Source organism: Peromyscus eremicus, chromosome 8a (genome assembly GCF_949786415.1).
Source record: "Peromyscus eremicus chromosome 8a, PerEre_H2_v1, whole genome shotgun sequence".
In the NCBI taxonomy this organism is placed as follows: Eukaryota; Metazoa; Chordata; class Mammalia; order Rodentia; family Cricetidae; genus Peromyscus; species Peromyscus eremicus.
Window position 1 is genome coordinate 58,642,570 of NC_081423.1, and position 21,130 is coordinate 58,663,699.

At 52.9% G+C, this 21,130-nt stretch overlaps 1 protein-coding gene across 1 annotated transcript in view; it reads left to right on the top strand.

Annotated features, from left to right (window-relative positions):
• Slc43a2 (solute carrier family 43 member 2) overlaps nucleotides 1-14,976 on the top strand; it is a 44,734-nt gene extending 29,758 nt beyond the window's left edge. Inside the window, exons 6-14 of the mRNA XM_059271210.1 lie at nucleotides 426-518; nucleotides 3,196-3,329; nucleotides 3,422-3,624; nucleotides 3,991-4,137; nucleotides 7,494-7,632; nucleotides 8,859-8,988; nucleotides 12,531-12,604; nucleotides 13,714-13,837; nucleotides 14,277-14,976. Coding sequence (XP_059127193.1) covers nucleotides 426-518; nucleotides 3,196-3,329; nucleotides 3,422-3,624; nucleotides 3,991-4,137; nucleotides 7,494-7,632; nucleotides 8,859-8,988; nucleotides 12,531-12,604; nucleotides 13,714-13,837; nucleotides 14,277-14,438 — 1,206 coding nt within the window. The 3' untranslated portion in view covers nucleotides 14,439-14,976. The remainder of the gene's footprint in view (nucleotides 1-425; nucleotides 519-3,195; nucleotides 3,330-3,421; nucleotides 3,625-3,990; nucleotides 4,138-7,493; nucleotides 7,633-8,858; nucleotides 8,989-12,530; nucleotides 12,605-13,713; nucleotides 13,838-14,276) is intronic.
• The last annotated feature ends 6,154 nt before the right edge of the window (nucleotides 14,977-21,130 follow it).

A 21,130-nucleotide genomic window follows, 5' to 3' on the forward strand; every position in this document is an offset into this window, starting at 1 on the left:
TGTGTCAGGCGTGGTGGCGAGTGTGCAGACAATGCCGTGTCTTTTCTTCCGGAGCTGGATTTCTCCCTTATCTCTGCCGCTTCTCCATCTCTGTCCGGGAAGGGAAAACTTGCAGTTAGTGGCAGTTACCTAGTCTGCTGTGCTGCGAATCCCACAGAGGGAGAGCGGTGAGCCGGGAAGTCTGGCCACTGTTAGCTGCTCGCTCCCCTCCTCCCCCAGGCCAGTCCGACTCAGCCCAGGACAGCCATGATTGCAGCCCAACACAGAGCGCTAGGCTTACTTAAAACGAGGCCTTCTTGCCATTCCTGTCGACGATTGCGTAGTTCTCTGGTATGCATTTTGCAGATGACAGTGTTGCGTCACAGTGTCAAAAGATGAGACACACCTGTGACCTAAGCCTTTCTTCCCTCCCTCCAACCCCTCAGCTGCCCAATATGTTCGGTGATCTTCGGTCGACGTTTATCGCCTTGATGATTGGATCCTACGCCTCCTCAGCAGTTACCTTCCCAGGAATCAAGGTGAGGGTGTGGTCAGCCAGTGTGATCCTCTGCCCCTCCAGCTCATGCTTTCTCCCAGCGTCTGGGCAGAGGCCTCTGCCTAGGCCGTTGCAGCCTCTCTGAGGAGAAATCATTATGGGCATTAGGGATGGCCCCTCTTCTGCCGCTCCCACCTGGGCAGGATGCACCTGGCACCACAGGAGTGAGAAAAGAAAACCGCTGGGCCCAGAAGGGGAGGGCTTGAGTGGTGCGCTGTGGTGTGTGACCACAGGCTGGTTGGGGAAGGGACAGCAGGGTGAGTGAGCTGTCTCGGGAGTCTCCAGCCTGTTGACGTTACTCTCCATTAGCCAGAGCTCTGCTGTCCGCCAAGTTAGTTCAGCTGTTTCCCTCCCAGGCAGGATTCTGATCCTGTGGAAGTCACATGGGACCAGGAAGAGCCTAGGCTCACAATCTCCCCTGTTCTGTCTCTCTGTTGGTGTCACCAGGGTCTTTTCCTCCCTAGGCACTGGCATCAAGGTGAAGCTGACTTTAGGGGGATGGGGTGCTGTGAAGATGAAAGGGAGCCACAGATGTAGGCTGGGAGCCTGGGGTCCATGTGGTGGGTGGTAGGAATCGGGCCAGCCATCCTGTGAACTTTCTCTTGCTCCTGGATGGTGGAGGAAGCAGACACTCCCTGTCTTCTGTATATTTGTACATGCTGGGCTCCATCCCAGCCAGGGAGCTGAGCAGCTACATGCTAGGACACTTAGGGGACCCTCACACTGGGTCTGGGGAGAACCGAGGACGATCAAGACAGGCCTGGGGACACATACCTGTAATCATAACTACTAAGGAAGCTGAGGCAGGAGGAGATAGTAAGTTCAAGGCCTACTTGGGCTACAAATCAAGTTCAAGGGTAACCTGGGCAAGTCAGTAATTGTCTCACAGGTTTTTTGGGGTGGTGTTTTTTTTTTTTTTGTTGTTTTATTGTTGTTTGTTTTTTTGAGACAAGGTTTCTTTGTGTAGCCTTGGTAGTCCTGGAAATAGCTCTGTGGACCAAGCTGGCCTTGAACTCAAAAAGATCTGTCTGCCTCTACTTCCCAAGTGCTGAGATTAAAGGCGTGCGCTGCTGCCGCCGCCACCACCACTGTGTCTCACAGGTTTTTTTTTTTTTTTTTTTTGGTTTTTCGAGACAGGGTTTCTCTGTGTATAGCTTTGTGCCTTTCCTGGATCTAGCTCTGTAGACCAGGCTGGCTTCGAACTCACAGAGATCCGCCTGCCTCTGCCTCCCAAGTGCTGGGATTAAAGGCAGGCGCCACCACCGCCCGGCGTCTCACAGTTTTTTTTTTTTTTTTGGTTTTGGTTTTGGTTTGGTTTCGTTTTTTGAGACAGGGTTTCTCTGTGTAGCTTTGCGCCTTTCCTAGATCTCGCTCTGTAGACCAGGCTGGCCTCAAACTCACAAAGATCCACTTGCCTCTGCCTCCCGAGTGCTGGGATTAAGGGCGTGCGCCACCACCGCCCTGTCTCACAGTTTTTAAGGGCCATGGGTAAAGCTTACTGGTAGACACTTGGCCAGCACACAGGAGGCCCTACGTTCAGTTCCTAGTTTAAAAAAAAAAAAAAAGGCGACAATCAATGCTAAAATGCACAGCAGTTTGTCCTCTGCCAAGGATCACCACTTACCCTGGCCACAGCGCCCTTCCATGGAGTTGCTGAAGGAGCTGTGTTGGTCCGTCTCTTGAGTGTCTTGGAGCATCTGCCGTTTGTATTCTTTTTTTTTTTTTTTTTTTTTTAATTCTTTTCAAGATTTATTTATTATGTATACAGTGTTCTGCCTGCATGTATGTCTGCAGGCCAGAAGAGGGCACCAGATCTCATTACAGATGGTTGTGAACCACCATGTGGTTGCTGGGAATTGAACTCAGGACCTCTGAAGGAACAATCAGTGCTCTTAACCTCTGAGCCATCTCTCCAGCCCCCCCCCCCCCATTTGTATTCTTAAAGGCTAGAGAAACATCCAAGGATGAGGCTGCCAGGTTCCTGTCCTTGGGGAACTAGACTGACAGTCAGTGAGTCCAACAGCAGAATGACCAGGCTGCTTGTAATCCCAACACTCTGGAGGTAGAAACAGGAGGAGAAGAGTTCAAGACTCCATAGTGAGTTTGAGGCCAGCCAGGGCTACACGAGAACCTGTCCCGAAACAAAGAAGAAAAACCCTCAGAAGAAGCAGAGTAGCCTTAGCCAGCTCTGTCACTGTGACCCTGTGAGACAGGCATGGCAGCCATAAAGTGGTCACCTCTTAAGATGGTGGCATTTGCAGCCAGGACTGTTACACAGAGAAACCCTGTCTAGGGGGGAGAAAGATGGTGACATTTAGCTGCACACCTTTAATCCCAGCACTTCAGAGGCAGAGGCAGGCGGATCTCTGTGAGTTCAAGGCCAGCCTGGTCTACAGAGCGAGTTTTAGGACAGCCAAGGCTATACAGAAAAACCCTGTCTCCAAAAGCAAAAAAAAAAAAAAAAAAAAAGGTGACATTTGGTTCAAATTGGATTCCAGGGACAGAAAGGTTGGGATTATCAGAATTCAGGGTTTCTGGCGGCCAAGCAGCTCAGCTCACGGGGTTGTGCCTTTTCATACAGCCCAGCACAAAAAGGAGCTCCCAGCTGTCCCTTGCCCATCCTGGCCTCCCACTGATAACTCTGCCCCCTCACCCAACAGCTCATCTACGATGCTGGTGCCTCCTTCATTGTCATCCTGGTGGTCTGGGCTGGCTGCTCCGGCCTGGTCTTCCTCAACTGTTTCTTCAACTGGCCGCTAGAGCCGTTCCCAGGACCAGAGGACATGGACTACTCGTAAGTGGGCGCGCTCTCTGCCCCGCCCTCGCACCCACATGCCAGGGTCTCCGGGTGGCGGCACCAGCAGACCCCCTTCCTGTGGCCTCTAGGGTGAAGATCAAGTTCAGCTGGCTGGGCTTCGACCACAAGATCACAGGGAAGCAGTTCTACAAGCAGGTGACCACGGTGGGGCGCCGCCTGAGCGTGGGCAGTTCCATGAGGAGTGCCAAGGAACAGGCTGCGCTGCAGGAGGGCCACAAGCTGTGCCTGTCCACTGTCGACCTGGAGGTGAAGTGCCAGCCCGACGCCGCAGGTACCCGACGCCCGACTCTCGCCTTCCAGGTTGGCCCAAGAGACCTGTGGGGGCATCCTCATTTACTGTGGGGTGGGGGAGCCCAGGGCCCCCTCGGTGGGGAATCATTGGCTGAGGCTCTCTGGGTGTCCTCTCGCTGAATTCCTGTTCTGTCTCAAAAGGGGCAGAGGCACCACCTGTCCTGTTTTACAGACTCACGCCACTGAGCTTAGGGAATCTGCTGATGACCATCAACACCGTGTGAACCTCACTATGGGGTTTACCATCCGCACCTCCAGCACAGCCTGCACATGGGGCCTTCTTCCTGCCCCAGGCCCTGGATGGGACACGTTTCCTGGCCTTGAGCCCCGTGTCTTCTTCCCACAGCAGCCCCCTCGTTCATGCACAGCGTGTTCAGCCCCATCTTGCTGCTCAGCCTGGTCACCATGTGCGTCACGCAGCTGCGGCTCATCTTCTACATGGGGGCCATGAACAGCATCCTTGAGTTCTTGGTCAGCGGTGACCAGAAGACAGGTGAGTGTCGCCTGGGCCTTGATGCACCCCCTCGGGGTATGGTAGTGCTTTCAGTCTCACCAGCCAAGTGAAGCCCACCAGCGCCACCAACTGAAGGGACTCGGTTGAGCGAGGTCAGTGGGGCTGTGAAATGGCAGCATCTGAGTCCCTCTTGGCTTGTCAGGGCTGTGTCGTCAGTCAGACAGCCTGACTCTTCCTTCATGTCCCCATCAGGGTTTCCAGGCTAAGGAGGGAGCACTGAAATAGCTCATGTGTTTAGGGTGTGGGGTGTGTGTTTCCAGTGCCAGTGGGGAGGGCTGAGGGCTGTGTCTGTACCAAAAACACTGCCCAGAGCAGAGGACAGCAGCCCAGCCCAGCCCAGTCACATCCCTGATCTGAAGGGACTGGCTTGGCGCTTGGACAACCTGGGGGCTGAGGGAAGGACCTTTGTCCTGGCAGAGGACTCTAGGTCAGGGGAGGCCCTTTCTAGGACCAGTGTCCTGCCCTGGGAACCAGGGAAAACAGAGGCTTCCCAGGGACGAGTAATCCAGTTGAGGCTTGTTCGCTCTGGGAAACAGAACTGATAACCCACAGGAAAACAGCAGCAGGTCTTCAGCTGACGAGGGGCTTTGCTTCGCAGCGAAAGTCAGTACTTCCCCAGGGCCTGGCTGACTCAGCTTTAGTCATCCTGAGCAAGCAGGACAAACACACGGGGCAAATCCTCTCTGTTGGCGGCCTCACCAGCCTGCCGCTTTCTTTTGTTGGCTAACTTGTTTTTACCGAGGGAAAGATAACGCAGTCCTTGCAAGGAGCCAAATACCAGTTTTCCACAGGGACAGGAAGGCCTGCTTTCACAGAGGGAAAAGCTCCAGGCACCTACTGGCTCCCCAGCAGAGAGAGAAAGTGGAAAGACACTGACTATAACGAGCAGAAATCATGATGGGGCACAGTAGTGGCCTCGGGGTCCTTACAGGAGAAAAAGACCTTTAGCTTTGTTCAGTCCAGTGGTAATTTCCAGACTTTATACCCCTGGAATCTTTCTGGTTGGTTGGTTTGTTTTAAGATGTGGGGTCTTAAACTGGAAATGTGGCTCGCTTGCTGGTGCTTTCTTAGCATGAATGAAGCCCAGGGTCCATTCTAGCACCACATAAGTGATGTGGTGGTGAATGCCTATAACCCCAGCGCTCCAAAGGTAGAAGCAGGAAGATCAGCCATTCAGAGTCATCCAGATCCCGTAGCAAATTGGAGGCCTGCCTGGGTTAAAGAGAGTATACCTGGGTGGGTCTTGCTGGTTCGCCTAGACTCTCAAGCCGCCCTCCCGCTTCAGCCTCTGTACCTATGACTACCACATAGTGGACCACCCTATGCGGTAAAACATTTTTGTCTTTCTGAGATGTGGTAGCCTAGGCTGGCATGGAACTTGCTTAGTAGACCAGGTTGGTCTCACTGTATAAGGGATTCTCCTGTCTCAACCAAGTATTGGAATTACCTTCACACCAGCTTATTCTTTGGTATTTCACTTAAATAAAAGTCTTTGGCTGGGACCAGCTTAGCAGGTGAAGACGCTGGTTGCGCAGGTGGATCTCAGAGCACAACTTCGAGGAGCACCCACTGCTCCCCCCCACCCCCACCCCCCCCACCCCCGCCCCAGTGGATTTCAGAGACAACTCCGGGTGTGAGGCTTGTGTGACAAGCACCTTAGCTGTTAAGACATTTCACTGGCCCTAATTTTCTTCTTTTTGATTTTGCTAGATATGGTGGCACAGTCCTTTAATCCCAGCATTTAGGAGATGAAGGCAGGTCAATCTCAGTGAGTTCAAGGTCAGCTCAACAGCCCAATGTACACAGTGAGTTCCAGACTAGCCAGATCTACGTAGTGAGACCTTGACTTAAAAAAAAAAAGGTCAATTTTAAGATAGACATCCAATGCCAGGTCGTGGCCGCCCACACTTTTAATCCTTGAACTCTCTTGGGAGACAGAGGCAGGTGGATCTCTGAGTTCGAGGCCAGCCTGGTCTACAGAGTGAGTTCTAAGACAGCCGAGGCTACACAAACCGTGTTAGAAAAAACAAACAAAAGATGGACATCCTGACTGACTCCTGTAATCTCAGGTACTAGGCAGGCTGAGGCAGGAAGATTATGATTTTAAGGTCAGTTTGGCTGTACAATGAGACTTTAAAAAAAAAAAAAAAAAAAAAAACAGAAACAGCTTCCAGAAGCAGAGGGAATCGGGAGAGGAAGTCGAGAGGCTAGCAGACAGGATCTCTGTTCCCCCAGTCTCTGGCAGCCGCATCCACAGGCCTGGCTGTGCTGGGAAGGGCTGCCTTCGGGTCAGGGAGCCAGTGAGGGGAGAAGCCTGGCTGTCTAGGGAGAAGTGTGGTGTCAGATGCCTGTGCAGCTGGCAGGGCCCCTGTGACCTTTCCTTCTCTCTGAGTGCAGCAGGAGGTAACAGTGACAGAGCGGCCTTCCCACAGCGCCACATGGTAGAGCTGATTCTGCCAGACCTTCTGTCTTCAGCACGCCACTTCCCTGTCAGGGTGCCTAGCCAGAGCCACAGGCCTGACTCACCAGCCTGCCAGTGATGAGTAACCAGCAGCCAGGAGGATGTCAGCTGGCCTGGGCTCTCTCAATCCATCTCTGGAGCTGGAGTGGGCAAGGCCTTCACTGGGTGCTCTAGGGGGTCTCCTGGGGAGGGGAGTGTGCACTGCCGCGCCTGGGTCTAGCCTGGTCTAGCTCATCTCCGGTCTTTTTGTGCTTGTACCACTGACCTCTCCTTTCTGTTTTTCTACCGTTGCTTTCTTGATGAAGTGATGGCGACCGGTAAGCAAGGAGATTGTTTCGGGGAACTTTGCGACCCCCCCTTGCAGCTCCTCTCTGATCAGCCCAGGGGCGTCCATTTTCAAATTCCAAACGTCCCTCTTGACTAAACTGGCGGGGTGAGGGCAGAACATTCAGTGGTCCACTATTTTTTCGTCCCCCACCCCCGACAATTTTAAGTCTCTTTGAAGATGGGAAGCCCTGCCGTCATAGTCCCTGAGAACGGTGCCTTCCTGGTCCGTTTCTGGAGACAGAAAATGATGGTCGGTCACATATAAAGCCCGGTCATGGGCATTGGTGATTTTGTGGTTTCCAAGTTAGAATGACTTTCTGACATTGTGGTGTGGGGGAGGGGGTTGTCGTTGTGACATACTGGGTTTCATTAGCTGTTACAGGAAAATTGGCCTTTTTTCTAGCTTTGATTTCAGAAGGTCTGTAGATTCCCTCAGCCCACTGTGATCAGGGGGCTCCAAGTCAGACATCTGAGAGCCTGCAGATGCCACTCAAGCTGTTCCCCGGGGATGTGGGGAGCTCCCATGACATGCCATCTTCCTTCCCAGTTGCCCTCTACACCTCCATCTTTGGCGCACTCCAGCTGCTCTGCCTGCTGACAGCTCCTGTCATCGGCTACATCATGGACTGGAGGCTAAAAGAGTGTGAAGATACTTCCGAGGAGCCCGAGGAGAGAGACGGCGCTCAGTACGTAGGCCACAGCCCACTCTGTACCACAGCCCACTCTCGGCCCCCAGAGAAAGACAACCGGGTCATACTGCGTGTTGGGACAGGAGGGGCGAGAGGTGCGCTCAGGACCCTGGCGAGCCCAGCACCCACTGTCCCCACCTCCATGGAAACTCTCTGACGTGATGAAGTGTGGGAGCTACTGAGGTAGATGAAAGGAGAGGGGAACCCAGGACCCCAGCTTGGCACAAGCCGCACAAGGGGCTATTTTGAAGTCCCTTACTGCTGGGGTTCATTCTGCTTACTTGCATTGTAAGCTGTTCCAACCAAGTGTGCTAATGATGTGTTGATTCTAAAGATTAACCAAGGCTCTGGAGGCCTGCTTTAGGGAAGGGCTGGGCTCTAAGATCAGAGGGTGAGTTAAGTGCTCTCTTCCACAACTCCCAGCACGTGATAGGCTGTTATTTATTGTATCAGGCCCAATGCCAAGCACTTAACACACAATGGCTCACTTCAGCTTCAGTACCATGATGCAACATGTGTTAGTGTTGTACCCATTTTATAGATGAAGAGGGCAAGGGCTCGGTGCTCGAGTCTTCTTACAGAGGTGGTATAGTTAGAAAATGGTAGGCCTGGGAATCGCTGCCCTCCTCTGAACATTTGCCGTTCATTCTTGTGATCATCCATGGGGGTTTCAGTGTGGGTGGCGTGGCTTGAATCGGTAAGAGTTAATCCACAGGGAAATAATTACAGAGGCTGTTATCTAGGTTAGGCCCTCGAGCCAGAAGGCTATCTGCCACCCTGGTTCCATCTGCTGTGTACTTATTTCCCTCACCCCATCCTGCCCCCCAAGGGGAAACCAACTCGCTCCCTCATTTGGCTTATTATCTGGCCTATTACCAGCTTCCTGCAAGATACAGGTGCAGCGAGGCTTGGCTGCACCCTCGCTGCGGCACACTCTGCTCCTCCCCCTCCCTGCCATCAGCTGAGCTCACTGAGCAGGGTTGCGGGGGTGACGTCTTCTGGGCTGTGAGAGCCTCCACTGAATCAGCCTGTGCTCAGCTGAGAGGGTGAGAGGGCAGTCCAGAGAGAGTCCCCAGTGCCGGTCTAAGGTGTGTTCGAGTGGCCCGTGGAACGTGCATCGGTCTACATCCTGGGATCCCTGAGATCTGGGTTTTTTGGGGGGGCTTATCGTCCTCCAGGGAGCCTCACCCCCACCCCAAGTCCTGTGTGCTCTTTCTTCACAGAGGTGAAAAGAAGCAGAAACGAGACAGGCAGGTCCAGAAAGTTACAAATGCCATGCGGGCCTTTGCCTTTACGAATGTGCTGCTCGTGGGCTTTGGGGTGACCTGCCTCATTCCTAATCTGCCTCTACAGGTAGGTCTGGGGAGAGACCATGTAGAGGATGGGACACAGATGAGGGATGTGTAGAGGCTAAAACGTGCATGTGACTTCATTTATTCAGTTCGGCCAGCTGCCAGTATTTGCTGGAGGTCGGCTTGGCCTCCTCCACTCCCCAACTCTGGGCTGAAGAGGAGGGTGAGCCGTGAAGACCAGTTTCCTTTCGTAGGACTCTTCTCCAGGAAGGCAGCACATTGTTCTTCTCTGTCCTTGGGCGCCTTGCACGCCATGGGCACCACCACCGTCTTTTTCCTGGAACTGTGCGGTTTTGCATTTTCTCAGACGCTGGAAATCTGATAGCTCAAGAGATTTGGGCAAGGCTGAGTGTGGTGGCACACGCTTGTAATCCCAGCCTTCTTAGAAGCAGAGACAACAGTGTCCACATGACTGTTATCCTAGAGAGAATAGAGAATGACCCAGGTCCTGGCTGAGTGTCAAGGTTCAAAGGCTTACTTCCTTTGTACAAGATTTCTTTTTCTGGCAGGGTTTTTTTGTTTTTGTTTTTGTTTTTGAGATGGGGTTTCTCTGTGTAGCTTTGGAGCCTGTCCTGTATCTTTCTCTGTAGACCAGACTGGCCTCGAACTCACAGAGATCCGCCTGGCTCTGCCTCCCGAGTGCTGAGATTAAAAGTGTGCACCACCAACACCTGGCTGTACAAGATTTCTTGTGTCTTTTGAGACAGAGTCTTTCTGTGTAGCCCAGGCTGGCCTCAGACTTGATTCCTCCTACCTTGGCCCTTCAAGTGCTGGGATTATAAGAACACACCATTGTGTTCGCCTTGCACAAGATTTCTGAGTTCTGAAGCCTAACTTGCTAGAGTTTGTAAGCCAAGTAGACTTTGCACCTGCCTGGCCCCACCCTTTGGTCTGTGAAGACGTTTCTAGCAGTCCATTGGGGCCCAAGTTTACAAGGTGAAGGGGGGATGCACCTGATAACATTGCTTCCTAGTGGGTGTAACCCAAGTGCAGATATGTCTCACGCCAGCTCCTGGAGGAAATAAAGAGGCTCTTTGTTTACAAGATGCCAGGTGTTGAGCTATGGTGTGCACACCCACAGGTACTGTCACACATACATGCTGGTACTGGGTGTGCAGACCAGAGTAAACCCTGGGAGACTCGCACCCAGTTTTGGGGGGAGGGGGGGCACTGACAGATCCCTGTCACAATCATCTTGTCCAGTTGAGGGACAATGCTCAGTTGCAGGCAGTTGTCCACTTTTTGTTTAGTTCAGTTCTCATTGAAGGCCAGTTGTGAAAAGGCAGCAATGCATGCCAAGGAAGAGACAGGGCTGTGCAAATCCGCATCTGCATGACCTTTCGAGCCTGCCAGGAGTAGCCCTGGCCCCTCCACCCCCAGTCCCGGCAGCAGGTCCTGTCTGCTACTGCGCGCTGGCAGGGATGTGTACTAATGAAACAAAGGACCAACACAGGGCTGGCTCTATGGTGGCAGGCTAGTGCCTCTCAGGGATCATTAACTAGGAAGGCCTTCTCAGAGGTTGCTACAGGAAGAGGCCTTTCAAAACCTGTGATAGAGATTTACGAGGCAGAGAAAGACAGCCACTTGCCAGTAGGGCCTGCATCACCAGGCAGGGAGACCTCTGGGAACATCCTCACATAAATATAGATTCTTCGGGTTGGGTAAGGGGATCTTAAGCTATCATGCATGCTCTCGCCATGGCTGATAATATACAATATATGGAAGATACCTTCAGAACAAATAGTAGTCATTCTGGTGAAAGAATTAGCAATTGATAAACTCTGATCATTCATTGCCTTTTTGTTTTGTTGTTGTTTTGTTTTGTTTTGTTTTGAGACAAGGTTTCTCTGTGTAGTTTTGGTGCCTGTCCTGGAACTCACTCTGTAGACCAAGCTGGCTTTGAACTCAGAGATCCTCCTGCCTCTGCCTCCCAAGTGCTGGGATAAAATGCGTACGCCACCACCGCCTGGCTTGAGAGCTCCATCTTAAAAAAAAAAATTATTGGAGCCAGGCGGTGGGTGGCACACACGGTTGCCTTTGTTTTAAGACAGTGAATTTAGTTTCTTATTTTTATATTATGTATTGGTTTTTTGAGACAGGGTTTCTCTGTGTAATATAGCCTTGGCAGTCCTGGAACTCTTTTTGTAGACCAGGCTAGCCTCAAACCCAAAGATCTGCCTGCCCGTGCCTCCTGAGTGCTGGGATCAAAGGTGTGCTCCACCATGTCTGGCTAGTTTCTTTTCATTTTTTTTTTTATTTAAAAAAATGTTATGATTATTGTGTTTTGCTTGCATGTATGTCTGTGTGAGGATGTCGGATCCTCTGGAACTGAAGTTACAGACAGATATGAACTGCCATGTGGGTGCTGGGAATCGCACTCAGGTCCTCTGGAAGAGCAGCCAGTGCTCTTAACTGCTGAGCCAGCTCTCCAAGCCGGCGGACCCCCCCCCCCCCAGCCAGTTTCTTAGTTGTCAGTTTATATAATGACCGTTTAGCAACTGGCTACAAAACTCATGAAAGGGTCATCAAGGTGGCTTAGTTGTGAAAGACTTTGGCTGCCAAGCCTGCTGGTTTTGACCCTGGGACACACATGGCCGAAGGAGAGAATCCGCCCCTGAAAGCTGCCCTCTGACCTCCACACACGCACCATGACACTTGCGCACCGAAAATAAAAAGATGTCATGTTTTAAAGAGAAAAGTTTAACATTTCTTTTGTGTGTGTCTGGGCTTTTGCCTACATGTGTGTACCAAGTACGGCGCCTGGTGCCTACAGTGGCCAGAAGGCATCAGGTCCCCTAGAACTGGAGTTGCGGACAGTTGTGAGCCACCACGTAGGCACTGGGAATTGAACCAGGGCCTCTGGAAGAGCAGCCAGTGCTCTCGACTGCTGAGCCGTCTCTCTAGTAATATTTTTTTTAATTACAAAAATGAGGAGCTGGAGAGATGGTTCAGTGGTTAGAGCGCTGGTTGCTCTTGTACGGGGGCCTGGGTTTGGTTCCCAGCACCCACATGGTGACTCACAACTGTCTATAACTCCAGTTTCAAGGGATCTGGTGCCTTCTTCTGTACTCTGGCACCAGGTACACACATAGCACATATTCAGACTAAACACTGATACACATAAATAAAATTAAATATTCATGCATATATACATGGGGGGGGGGTGCGCGCACACAGGCCTATGGTTATCAGACTGTGACTACTAATTTTTTTTTTTAATGTTAGTTTTATCAAGGGCCAGGCATGGTGGTGGTGCATGACTTTAATCCCACCACTGTGGAGGCAGTGCAAGCATATCTTTGTTAGTTCCAGACCAGCCTGGTTTACATGGAGAGTCCTAGGCCAGCCAGGGATACACAGTGAGACCTCATCTCAAAAACCAACACCCCCCCCCAAAAAAAAAGCACCCTGCACCGGAGAGCTGGTAGCAGCCAATTCCAGGTGGCGCTAGTTCCTGTGCCTGAGTCCCCGGGAGCCAGGGGGAAAGGACAGAGGGGGTCCTGAGGGTCTCCTGCTCACGCTCTTCCTGCTTCCCTCCCTCAGATCTTCTCCTTCGTCCTGCACACAATTGTGCGAGGATTCATTCACTCTGCAGTAGGGGGCCTGTATGCTGCTGTGTAAGTCCTGGAAGCTCTGGGTGGTGTGGTGGCCCTGACCCAAGGGAACTGCTGGTGGCGTGGAGACCCTGAAGCTGGCCTGTCCTACCCTTCTGGCATGTTTCATCTTGTATTAGGGACAAGTACTAGGGTTTCTGCTGTCTGTGTCAGACAGTTGGTTGCCCACCAGCCATGGCATTTAACACGAAGTCAGTCTCTCAGCTGGGGTCAGTGCCTTAGGGCCTCGGGGTTGCTGGTCAGCCAAGTCCTGGCACTGTCCCTGACTGCTCACCGGGACACGGTTGGGTTCTGGCTGCCGGAAGCTAAATACTGAAGTGTAAATAGTCCTCAGTAGAGGCAGTGACATGGATAACTGGTCCCAGAAGCGCTGGGCTGTCCTCACCCAGGGCTTCAAAGGGCCCATTTGCCGGCCACAATCTCCTTGAACCCTGCCTGCAGTGGCATCTACATCTTTTCCAAGAAGCCACCCAGCTGTTCCTCCTTTTGCCCAGGGCTTGGCCCACAAGTTGACACCCAAGTTCTATCATCCACCGTCTGTGACGGTGAATGCCCCTCGTACTTGCCCGGGGCTGCCTCATACCTCGGGGGCAGCAGAGCCTCCTGTTCCCAAGATTAAGCCCAGGACTCCTCCCTCCCTTGAGCAACATCTTACAGGGATTATTCCAGGTCCGCCTGTCCCTCGCCTTATCCCCCGGCCCCAGGCCTGGAGGAAGTTGTGGCTGCCCTGGCAGGGTGTGAGGGAGTCGGGCAAGAGCTGTGATGCTGGGTTTCCGTGATTGTGCAATGCCTTTGGAGGGGGGTACAGCAGAGCCAGGCTCAGCCTCCGACCTGCTTCCTGGGAACGGTTCCCAAGCCTCAAACTCCGCTGGCACCATGCTTTCCACTCCACTCAGCCCTACACCCCCAGGCTGAGGGCACGTCTGAGTGTGGGAGAGGCTTTTCTCCAGAGTCTGAAGCCTCAGGGGCCGGCCGTCCTGAGGCTGGTCCTGCCTCTTCCCACAGGCACCGATGGTGCAGCCCCGGTTACCAGCATACCCGAGCCAGGCCAGTGAGGGATTTGGGAAGCCTGTGAATGGCACTGGCTGTGACGGGTCCCATTGCCCCAACAGGTACCCCTCCACACAGTTTGGTAGCCTCACAGGACTCCAGTCTCTGGTCAGCGCGCTCTTTGCTCTCCTGCAGCAGCCGCTGTTTCTGGCCATGATGGGTCCTCTCGGAGGAGACCCTCTGTGGGTAAGAACAGTCGGGGTGTCTCTCCGTTCAGCTCCTGGGAAAGGGGAGGCCCAAGGATAAGAGGTAGTTTGGGAGCTTTGGAGAGAACCCAGTCCAAAGGGGTCCCTTGTGGGGGACGGTGGCCAGGCAGGAGAAAAATGGCCTCTCTGGACCTGATTCTGGGGTGGATCCCAGGCTTTCCATCCAAAGCTCAGCAAAGACCAGCGTTCTAGTCCAGATATTGTGAGTTGTCCCAAGCCCAGCCCAATCTCTGAAGGCTGCCGAGTGGCGCGTGGTGGTGAACGGGGAATTTAGATGCTGGAATGTGGGCTGACAGCCCCGGGACCTCTTGAACCTTCCTGTTTATTTTTCACTCTTTTCTCACCTGTGCTTGTGGGAGGGTGCCACCCCGTGGTGGTGAAGACAGCTCCTTATGCCAGCCCCCTCCCTGCCCTCCCAGGTGAACGTGGGTCTGCTCGTCATGAGCATGCTAGGCTTCTGCCTGCCACTTTACCTGATCTGCTACCGTCGCCAGCTAGAGAGGCAGCTTCAGCAGCGGAGGGAAGACAGCAAACTGTACCTGAAGGTCAATGGCTCATCCAACCGGGAGGCTTTCGTGTAGTGCCCACCCACCCACTGCCTCTGAGCTGCGGCCTCCTGCCTGTGCTTCAGTGACTGACTGCTGCCATCTCCCCGCCCCAGAGGATCCCGTGTGCTCCCTGGATCCTGCCCTTCACCGCACCTCAGCAAGCCTTGGCCCTGCCAGTGGAGCGCTGGTGTGGAGGGACAGGACAGGGTCCAAGACAGATGAGCCTCCCACTGCCAGAAATGAGGCTGGCCTGGCCTAGCAGTCACCCCAGTGACTCTGGGGTCTTGGATCTACATGGGGCCTGTACCCGGAGCCAAGGGGAGCCCCTAGCAAGCAGGCTCCCCCTCACTGATCTGGATTCTGCCTCTTGCCAAAGCAGAGGGGTCTGCCATCCTCTCCCCACACTACCTGTCCCTGCGCTGCATGCCCACCGACCACGCCTACCTGAGGACAAAGGCCGCACCGTCTGCACTCCCTCTCCTGGCCCCTTACCTCCCCGGGCCGGTCTGTGGCTGCCTGAGGAAGGAAGGACCCGCTTCCTGTTGTTGGTGCTAACCCTTTGTAATCCCAATGCCCCCCCCCCCCCCCGCGCCCCCCATGACTAGTCCCTGGCCTGCCCTTTCCTTGAAGGCCTGTGGAGAAGCCCCTCTGCCACAGACTGGGGGAGGGATGGAGGACAGAACAGTTACACAAAGCCTCAGGAGCCATGGGCAAGGCTTGTTCCTCAGAGTGGGGGAAGTACATCTCCACTGCCACCCTTGTTCCTGCCTGCATCCTGAAGGGAACCGAGGGGACATCACAAAGGCACCCTTCCACCCACACACAGCTGTTTTTCTGGGGTGGAAATAAGGCTGAGGCTGAGGGGCCTGGAGAGTCAGTCAGGCCTAAGTGGGGAAGAGGGCTGGCGGGTAATCAGGGGTGTGTGTGTGTGTGTACATGTGCATATATGCTAGGAGGGGAGCCCCTGGGCCTGCTTTTGCGAGAAAGGACCAGACCAGAAGCCAGCCAGGCCTGAGGCAGATTCAAGATGGGAGAGTCAGCCTTGCTTCATGATGGGGACCTTGTGTGTGGCCGTGTGGTCACAGTGCCCCCTGCTGGCAGACTTACCAGGGCACAGGAGCTGTTTGTGGGAGAAGCAGAGCTGGCCTGCCTGGCTCAGTAACCCACTTACATTGACAGCCCCTAGAGATCCTGTCTGAGACCTCTTGGGGTGACAAGAGAGGTGGATTAGTTTTTAAGGCTATGGTTTTCTCTTAAGTTTTATCAGGATTCTTTTTATGAAGCAATAAATCCATTTTCCTGTTGGTAATGGATGACCCTCACATCAGTTGACCACTAATATGTGCCTGTTGAAAGATTGAGAGGGAAAAGTCCACCAGGGAAAAAAGGCCAGATGTAGTGGCACGTGCTTTAATCCCAGCACTTGGAAGGCTGAAGCCGGCAGAGAGTTTGAGGCCAGCCTGGTCTACATGGAGAGTTCCAGGGCTACGCAGTGAGACTGTAGATGGTCTGCTGATGCTAAACCCCGTTGCACCCGGGTGCTCTGTCCTGAGTGACATGTCCAGGGAGATGGGACTGTGGAGAAGTGTGGCTGTCCCTCTGCTCTCAGTTCCAACTGGACAGGCTGACCCGGAAGCCTTCGCCTCTACTGTTTCCTGTCAACTCATAATCCCAGGGGTTGTCATGTGGTAACCAGGAGAACCATAGGCTGAATAACTTTAGGATAGGGTGAGGGCGGACACCGGCCAAGAGGCCCCCAGGCCAAGTCCAGGCTCTGTGGTAATAGCAAATTGAAATCTTAGCTCCAATCTGTTCAAATGATACCCCCACGACAATGACCTGTTGGAAGCCCTTCGCTGTGGCTTCCTGTGGTTCAGTGGTAGAGCTCACTCTTAGCATGGACAAGGCCTTAGGCTCTGTTTCCCAAAAGAACTGAGTTGGCATTTTCCAGAAACACTAACAGAGCACTGGTTTGTGATGCCCCGCTATTTTCTTTTGGAAAGCTCCTGGTCAGGTGTTGAGTATTCAGGTTTAGGGAGCCCACAGCTCTTCCCCCCCATGTTTGTGAACATTGCAGCTGTCAGAGAAGGGATGTAGCACCAGATGTGGTGGCAAGAGGATCCTCTCTAAGTTTGAGGCCAGGCTGGTCTACGTGAGTTTCAGGCTAGTCAGGGCTACACAATGAGACCTCTCTTTAAATTTTTTTTTTTTTTTTTTTTAAAGAAAACCCACTAGGGTTTGCAAGGATGTGAGGAAAACTGAAAGTTTTATGCCTTGCTGTGGGAATGGTAGAGCTGTGGAAATACAGCCCAAGCCGGTAATGCCAGCATCGGTAGGAAAGGACAGACTGTTTCGGCCTGAACTGGAACCGTGCTTCACACACAAGATTATGACAAGCAGCTGAGTGATGGGTGACTGATCACAGGAGCCATGCCCTTCCTGCGTGTGTTACACAGTGGCTACTTGCAGAGGTTCTGTAGTGTTAAGATTGTAGACTCCGGGGCAGGGTGAGGATATAGGTCAGTTGGTAGCATGTTTGCCTAGCTTACACAAAGCCCTGAGTTTGATGCTCAAATAAAACTGGGCATGGTGGCACATGCCTGTTGTCCCAGCACTAGAGAGGTGGCGACATCAGGGTCAAGTGTTGAAGTCATCTTTGGTCACATAGTAAGTTTGAAGCCAACCTGGGTTTCGGGAGATCCATCTTTTAAAAAACAAAGACTGTCGGCTGTGGGTCTCGCCTGTTTCTTGGTTTGATTCTGGTGCTTTCCAGAAGTTCAGATGCAGAAGGGAAGAGGAAAGTAGCTTGAGGATTGCTGACTGACAAAGCCCCTCCCTACTAGGGACATACTGAGGTTGGTTCGACATGACATGAGCTGTCCCCAGCCACACTGAGGGGCCACGCCTTTTGACCATGACAAGTTAAGGGAATATCCTAGGATTGAGAAACTAGACATTCAGATGGAAAAGAACCCAGAGCCAACATTGAGGCTCAGAGGCGTCAGCCAGCAGCAGGGAGCGGTGTGTGGCAAGCCAGATGAGTCGGGAACTCCCTAGTCAAGGGCCAGTCTGCCCTGACTTGGCACAAAGTTGACGTGGTTTCCTAGTGTCTTTGAGTCACAGTAGCAGCCTGGAGTGGCATAAATGCTTGGAGATACAGTCCCAGAGAGGGAGAGTACCTTGCTCACAGTGAGAACAAGGACTCTCATGTGGCTCTCAGTCACTAAAGCAGCCAAAGCTGCCTAGGCCAGACCGTCCCATTGGACGCAACAGCCCAAGGGTGCCAGCCTTTCAATAGAGCAGCAAAGCCCAGAGAAGGGGTGTGAGCTCAGGGTGGCCGCCGCGTCTTGGAGGCAAAGCTTTCTCAGGGACGGGCAAGCTATGTGCACAAGGGTCATTTGAGCCATGGAGGCTGATAGGTACTTAGAAGAATAATTCCCTGATGACTTCAACCTCAAGAGAGGTACCGTGAGATAGGGACAGAAGCACAGGCTAGACACAGGCAGAGGCCCCAGTGGCCCCAGCCTTTTCGTCTTTCCCCTAGTTTTGCGAGCTCTGGAGGTGGAAGGAACAGGAAGTGATGCCCGGCCTGTGGTTTCACTTGGTGAGGACAGGCAGAGGCAATCTCGCCTGCACCTCTGGAAGCCCTTCCTTTGTGGTCTAGGCACTCATGAAGAACTGCTTCCCCTGGGCCGCCGCCCTCATCACGCTCTGCAGGGGCCTCTTCACAGCTGGCTCCAACCTTTGTTAAGGTCAAAGACAGAACACAGGCCCTTGGGGGCTACTTTCTGAGTCCCCATGCCCACATCCAGAAGTTCTTGTACATAGCCAGGCGATGGTGGCGCACACTTTTAATCCCAGCACTCGTGAGTTTGAGGCCAGCCTGGTCTACAGAGCGAGTTCCAGGACAGCTAGGGCTACACAGAGAAGCCCTGTCTCGAAAAACAAAACAACAACAACAACAAAAAAAAAAACCATTTGTTTGTAAACCCTTATCATGGTCTTGTACAGCCTGGGTAGTCAAAAGGACTGACCTAGGCCCCGTGGACACTGGGTGGAGGGACACATACCCAGTATTGCAGTCATATGGACAACTGTCCCAGACAGTAGCACAAACTCATTCAGCTAAGTGGAGGAAGGGGAATCTTCTTGTTTTGCTTTGAGGCAGGATCCCACTTGTCTCTCAAATTGGCTTTGACCTGGCCATCCTCCTGCCTCAGCTTCCTGAGTGTTTGGGATTGTAGGTGTACACCGACATGCCCTGCTCAGTGGGATCTGTTGTATTTTCCTGTCAGCCTGTGTGAACCTAGGCAGATACACCATCTGGAGTGACTGGTGATGGATGGGGACAAGCTTATGACAGCCTGTGCTGAGGGTGTCCTGCTCAGAGCTCTGTGGTGTCTCCACAGAGCCAGGCTTCAGGGTCCATTACAGCCTCGGCGCTGTGCCCAATGAAGGGCACTAAGCTAGGTTCCCATGGGCTTTGGAGGCACTGAGGTTCCTTGGCTGTGTAAGTGACCAGGGCCCAACCTAAGTGTATTGACTACTTCCCTCACACACAGACCGTGGCGGCCTGTGAGGATAAGAGCGCCTGAGTGGTTCAGGGGAGCTTGCTTATCTTGGGGCTGTAGCCCTTCCCTGAGTTAAGGGTCAAGGTGAGACTGTATCCTCATGGATAACTCACCTGAGCCCTAGGGTGTGAGCCTCCTGAGTGTTCAGGAGAGTCCATGTCCTCTGGGAAGGCATCAGGAAGGCATCGTGGCCCTGCCCCCACCGACACCATCTGTGCCCCTTGGTCCCTGCAGTGAGTCATTCTTACATGGACAGCTCCAAGATAGGACCTCGGGTCTCTTCCTAACCTTGACTGTCCTCTGAGGGAAGCACAGAGGTTAGCAGCCACACATCATTTTCCGGGAAAACTTGAGTGTCATTTCCTACAATGAAATGGAGGCATCCATGTTCTCACGGTGTGGCTAAGGGGACCTGTAGCTAAATCTCATGAACACAGTGTGTGTAGTAGCATGAGGCAGAAACTTAACCATTGTGACCCTGGAGAAAGGCAGACAGTACAGGGAATGAGGCGCCCCCTCCTTCATATAACAGGACGCTGACAAGGTGACTGTCCCCCGTCCCTTCCCCTCAGAACTCCTATATTGGGCCTTAAGTTCTTCCCTAGCCCACTCTTCCATTTTGTCTTTCACACCTTGGTAAGAGGCTTGGCCAAAGAGTCTTGAGGTCTAAAGTCCCAGCCCTGGGGTCGCCCTTCTGTACTACCTTTTAAAATGACTGCTTGGCTGGGCCTTCTGTGTGTGTGTGTTCTGGGATGTGTGTGTTCTGGGATGTGTGTGTTCTGGGATGTGTGTGTTGAGGCAGATGTGTAGGGATGCCTGTGTGCTGTAACACCTGCGTGTGTGCATGTATGTGTGTGCTCTGAGATGTTCTGGTGTGTCTGTGTTGAGACATGCATGGGGTGCCTGTGTGTTGTAACACCTGGAGGCAGGAAGGAAAGGCCCATTGCATCCCTTTCTGTTACTAGGAGCATCTAGGCAGGTCAGAATCCAGGCCATGTCGAAGGCCAGCCCAAGCCTGTGAGCGAGGCCTGAAGGTGTGCTCTTCTATGTTCACCAGGGTCACATAGTGTCACTGATGACTCATCAGCTGACCTTGGCTCTTCCCTGTCACTTTACTGTTCCTAGCCCCCAACATACTCCTTGGCACACAGTAAGCACTTAATAAATGTATGCTGTGAATGGCTGAGAATGCCTGTGGCTCCATGTCTCTTTCTGCCGGGATCACACCAAGCTTGCTCAGACTCCCTGCCATAGTATAAAGCATGGTTCTCGCTGCAGCCTGTGAGGGAGGGGCCCTGAAGTCCAGCAGAGGGGTAGTCAGAGGGATGGGACCACTCAGGAAGTGATGCAGGGCGGAGATGTTAGGAGATGAGGTGAAGCCTGCGAATGTGGAAGGTAGGTTCTGCCCCTGCCGGGTTTGTGTTATCACCATTCCCACCCCCACCCCGATTTGGATGGAGACAACACAGACCTCTCTTTCTCCAGGATAAGCAGAACCACAGGGTAAACTCTGTGGCCAGGCGGGAGCAGCTTGACTTTGACCTCGGCCTCAAGGACGAACCAGGACGTGGAGACAGCAGCCCCCGCTTAAGGGAGGCAGCCAGTTCCTGTCAGGTGGAGATGCGCCCCATGGGGCCAGATCTTCTGATATATTTTTTTTTCCCCTGAGAAGCTAGGGATCCTGAGTTTTACATAAAATATCGCCCTTTTCAAATGTTAGCTCAAAATAAGTTTTTAAAGAAAAATATGACAACTGCTCAGATCTGTTTTAACCCTATATAGGGCAGTGTGAGAGGAGAGGAGACGTGAAGGACCCCCCTGCCTCACGGACACCAGGGCCTCCATCCTGCCCATACCAGGCTGAGCAGATGTTGCCTCCCTCCAGCATCACAAGGGTTTTTGTTTGTTTGTCTTGTTTTTTAATTGCTTCTATTTATTTCTGTCTCTCCCAGCCTGGCTCATAACGAATGCTGTTCAAAGACAGTAAGTAAATGGGTTAAACACTTGAATCTAATTCCTGAGGGGCACAAAGTCCCTATTTAGTGACAGGGAATTGTCAGAGATTCTCAGCAGCTTGCCCTCCAGCCTGCGGACTCCTGTGCCCAGTAGGATCAGTTGAGTCATGGGTAATAGGGGTTATTTGTTTTTATTTTG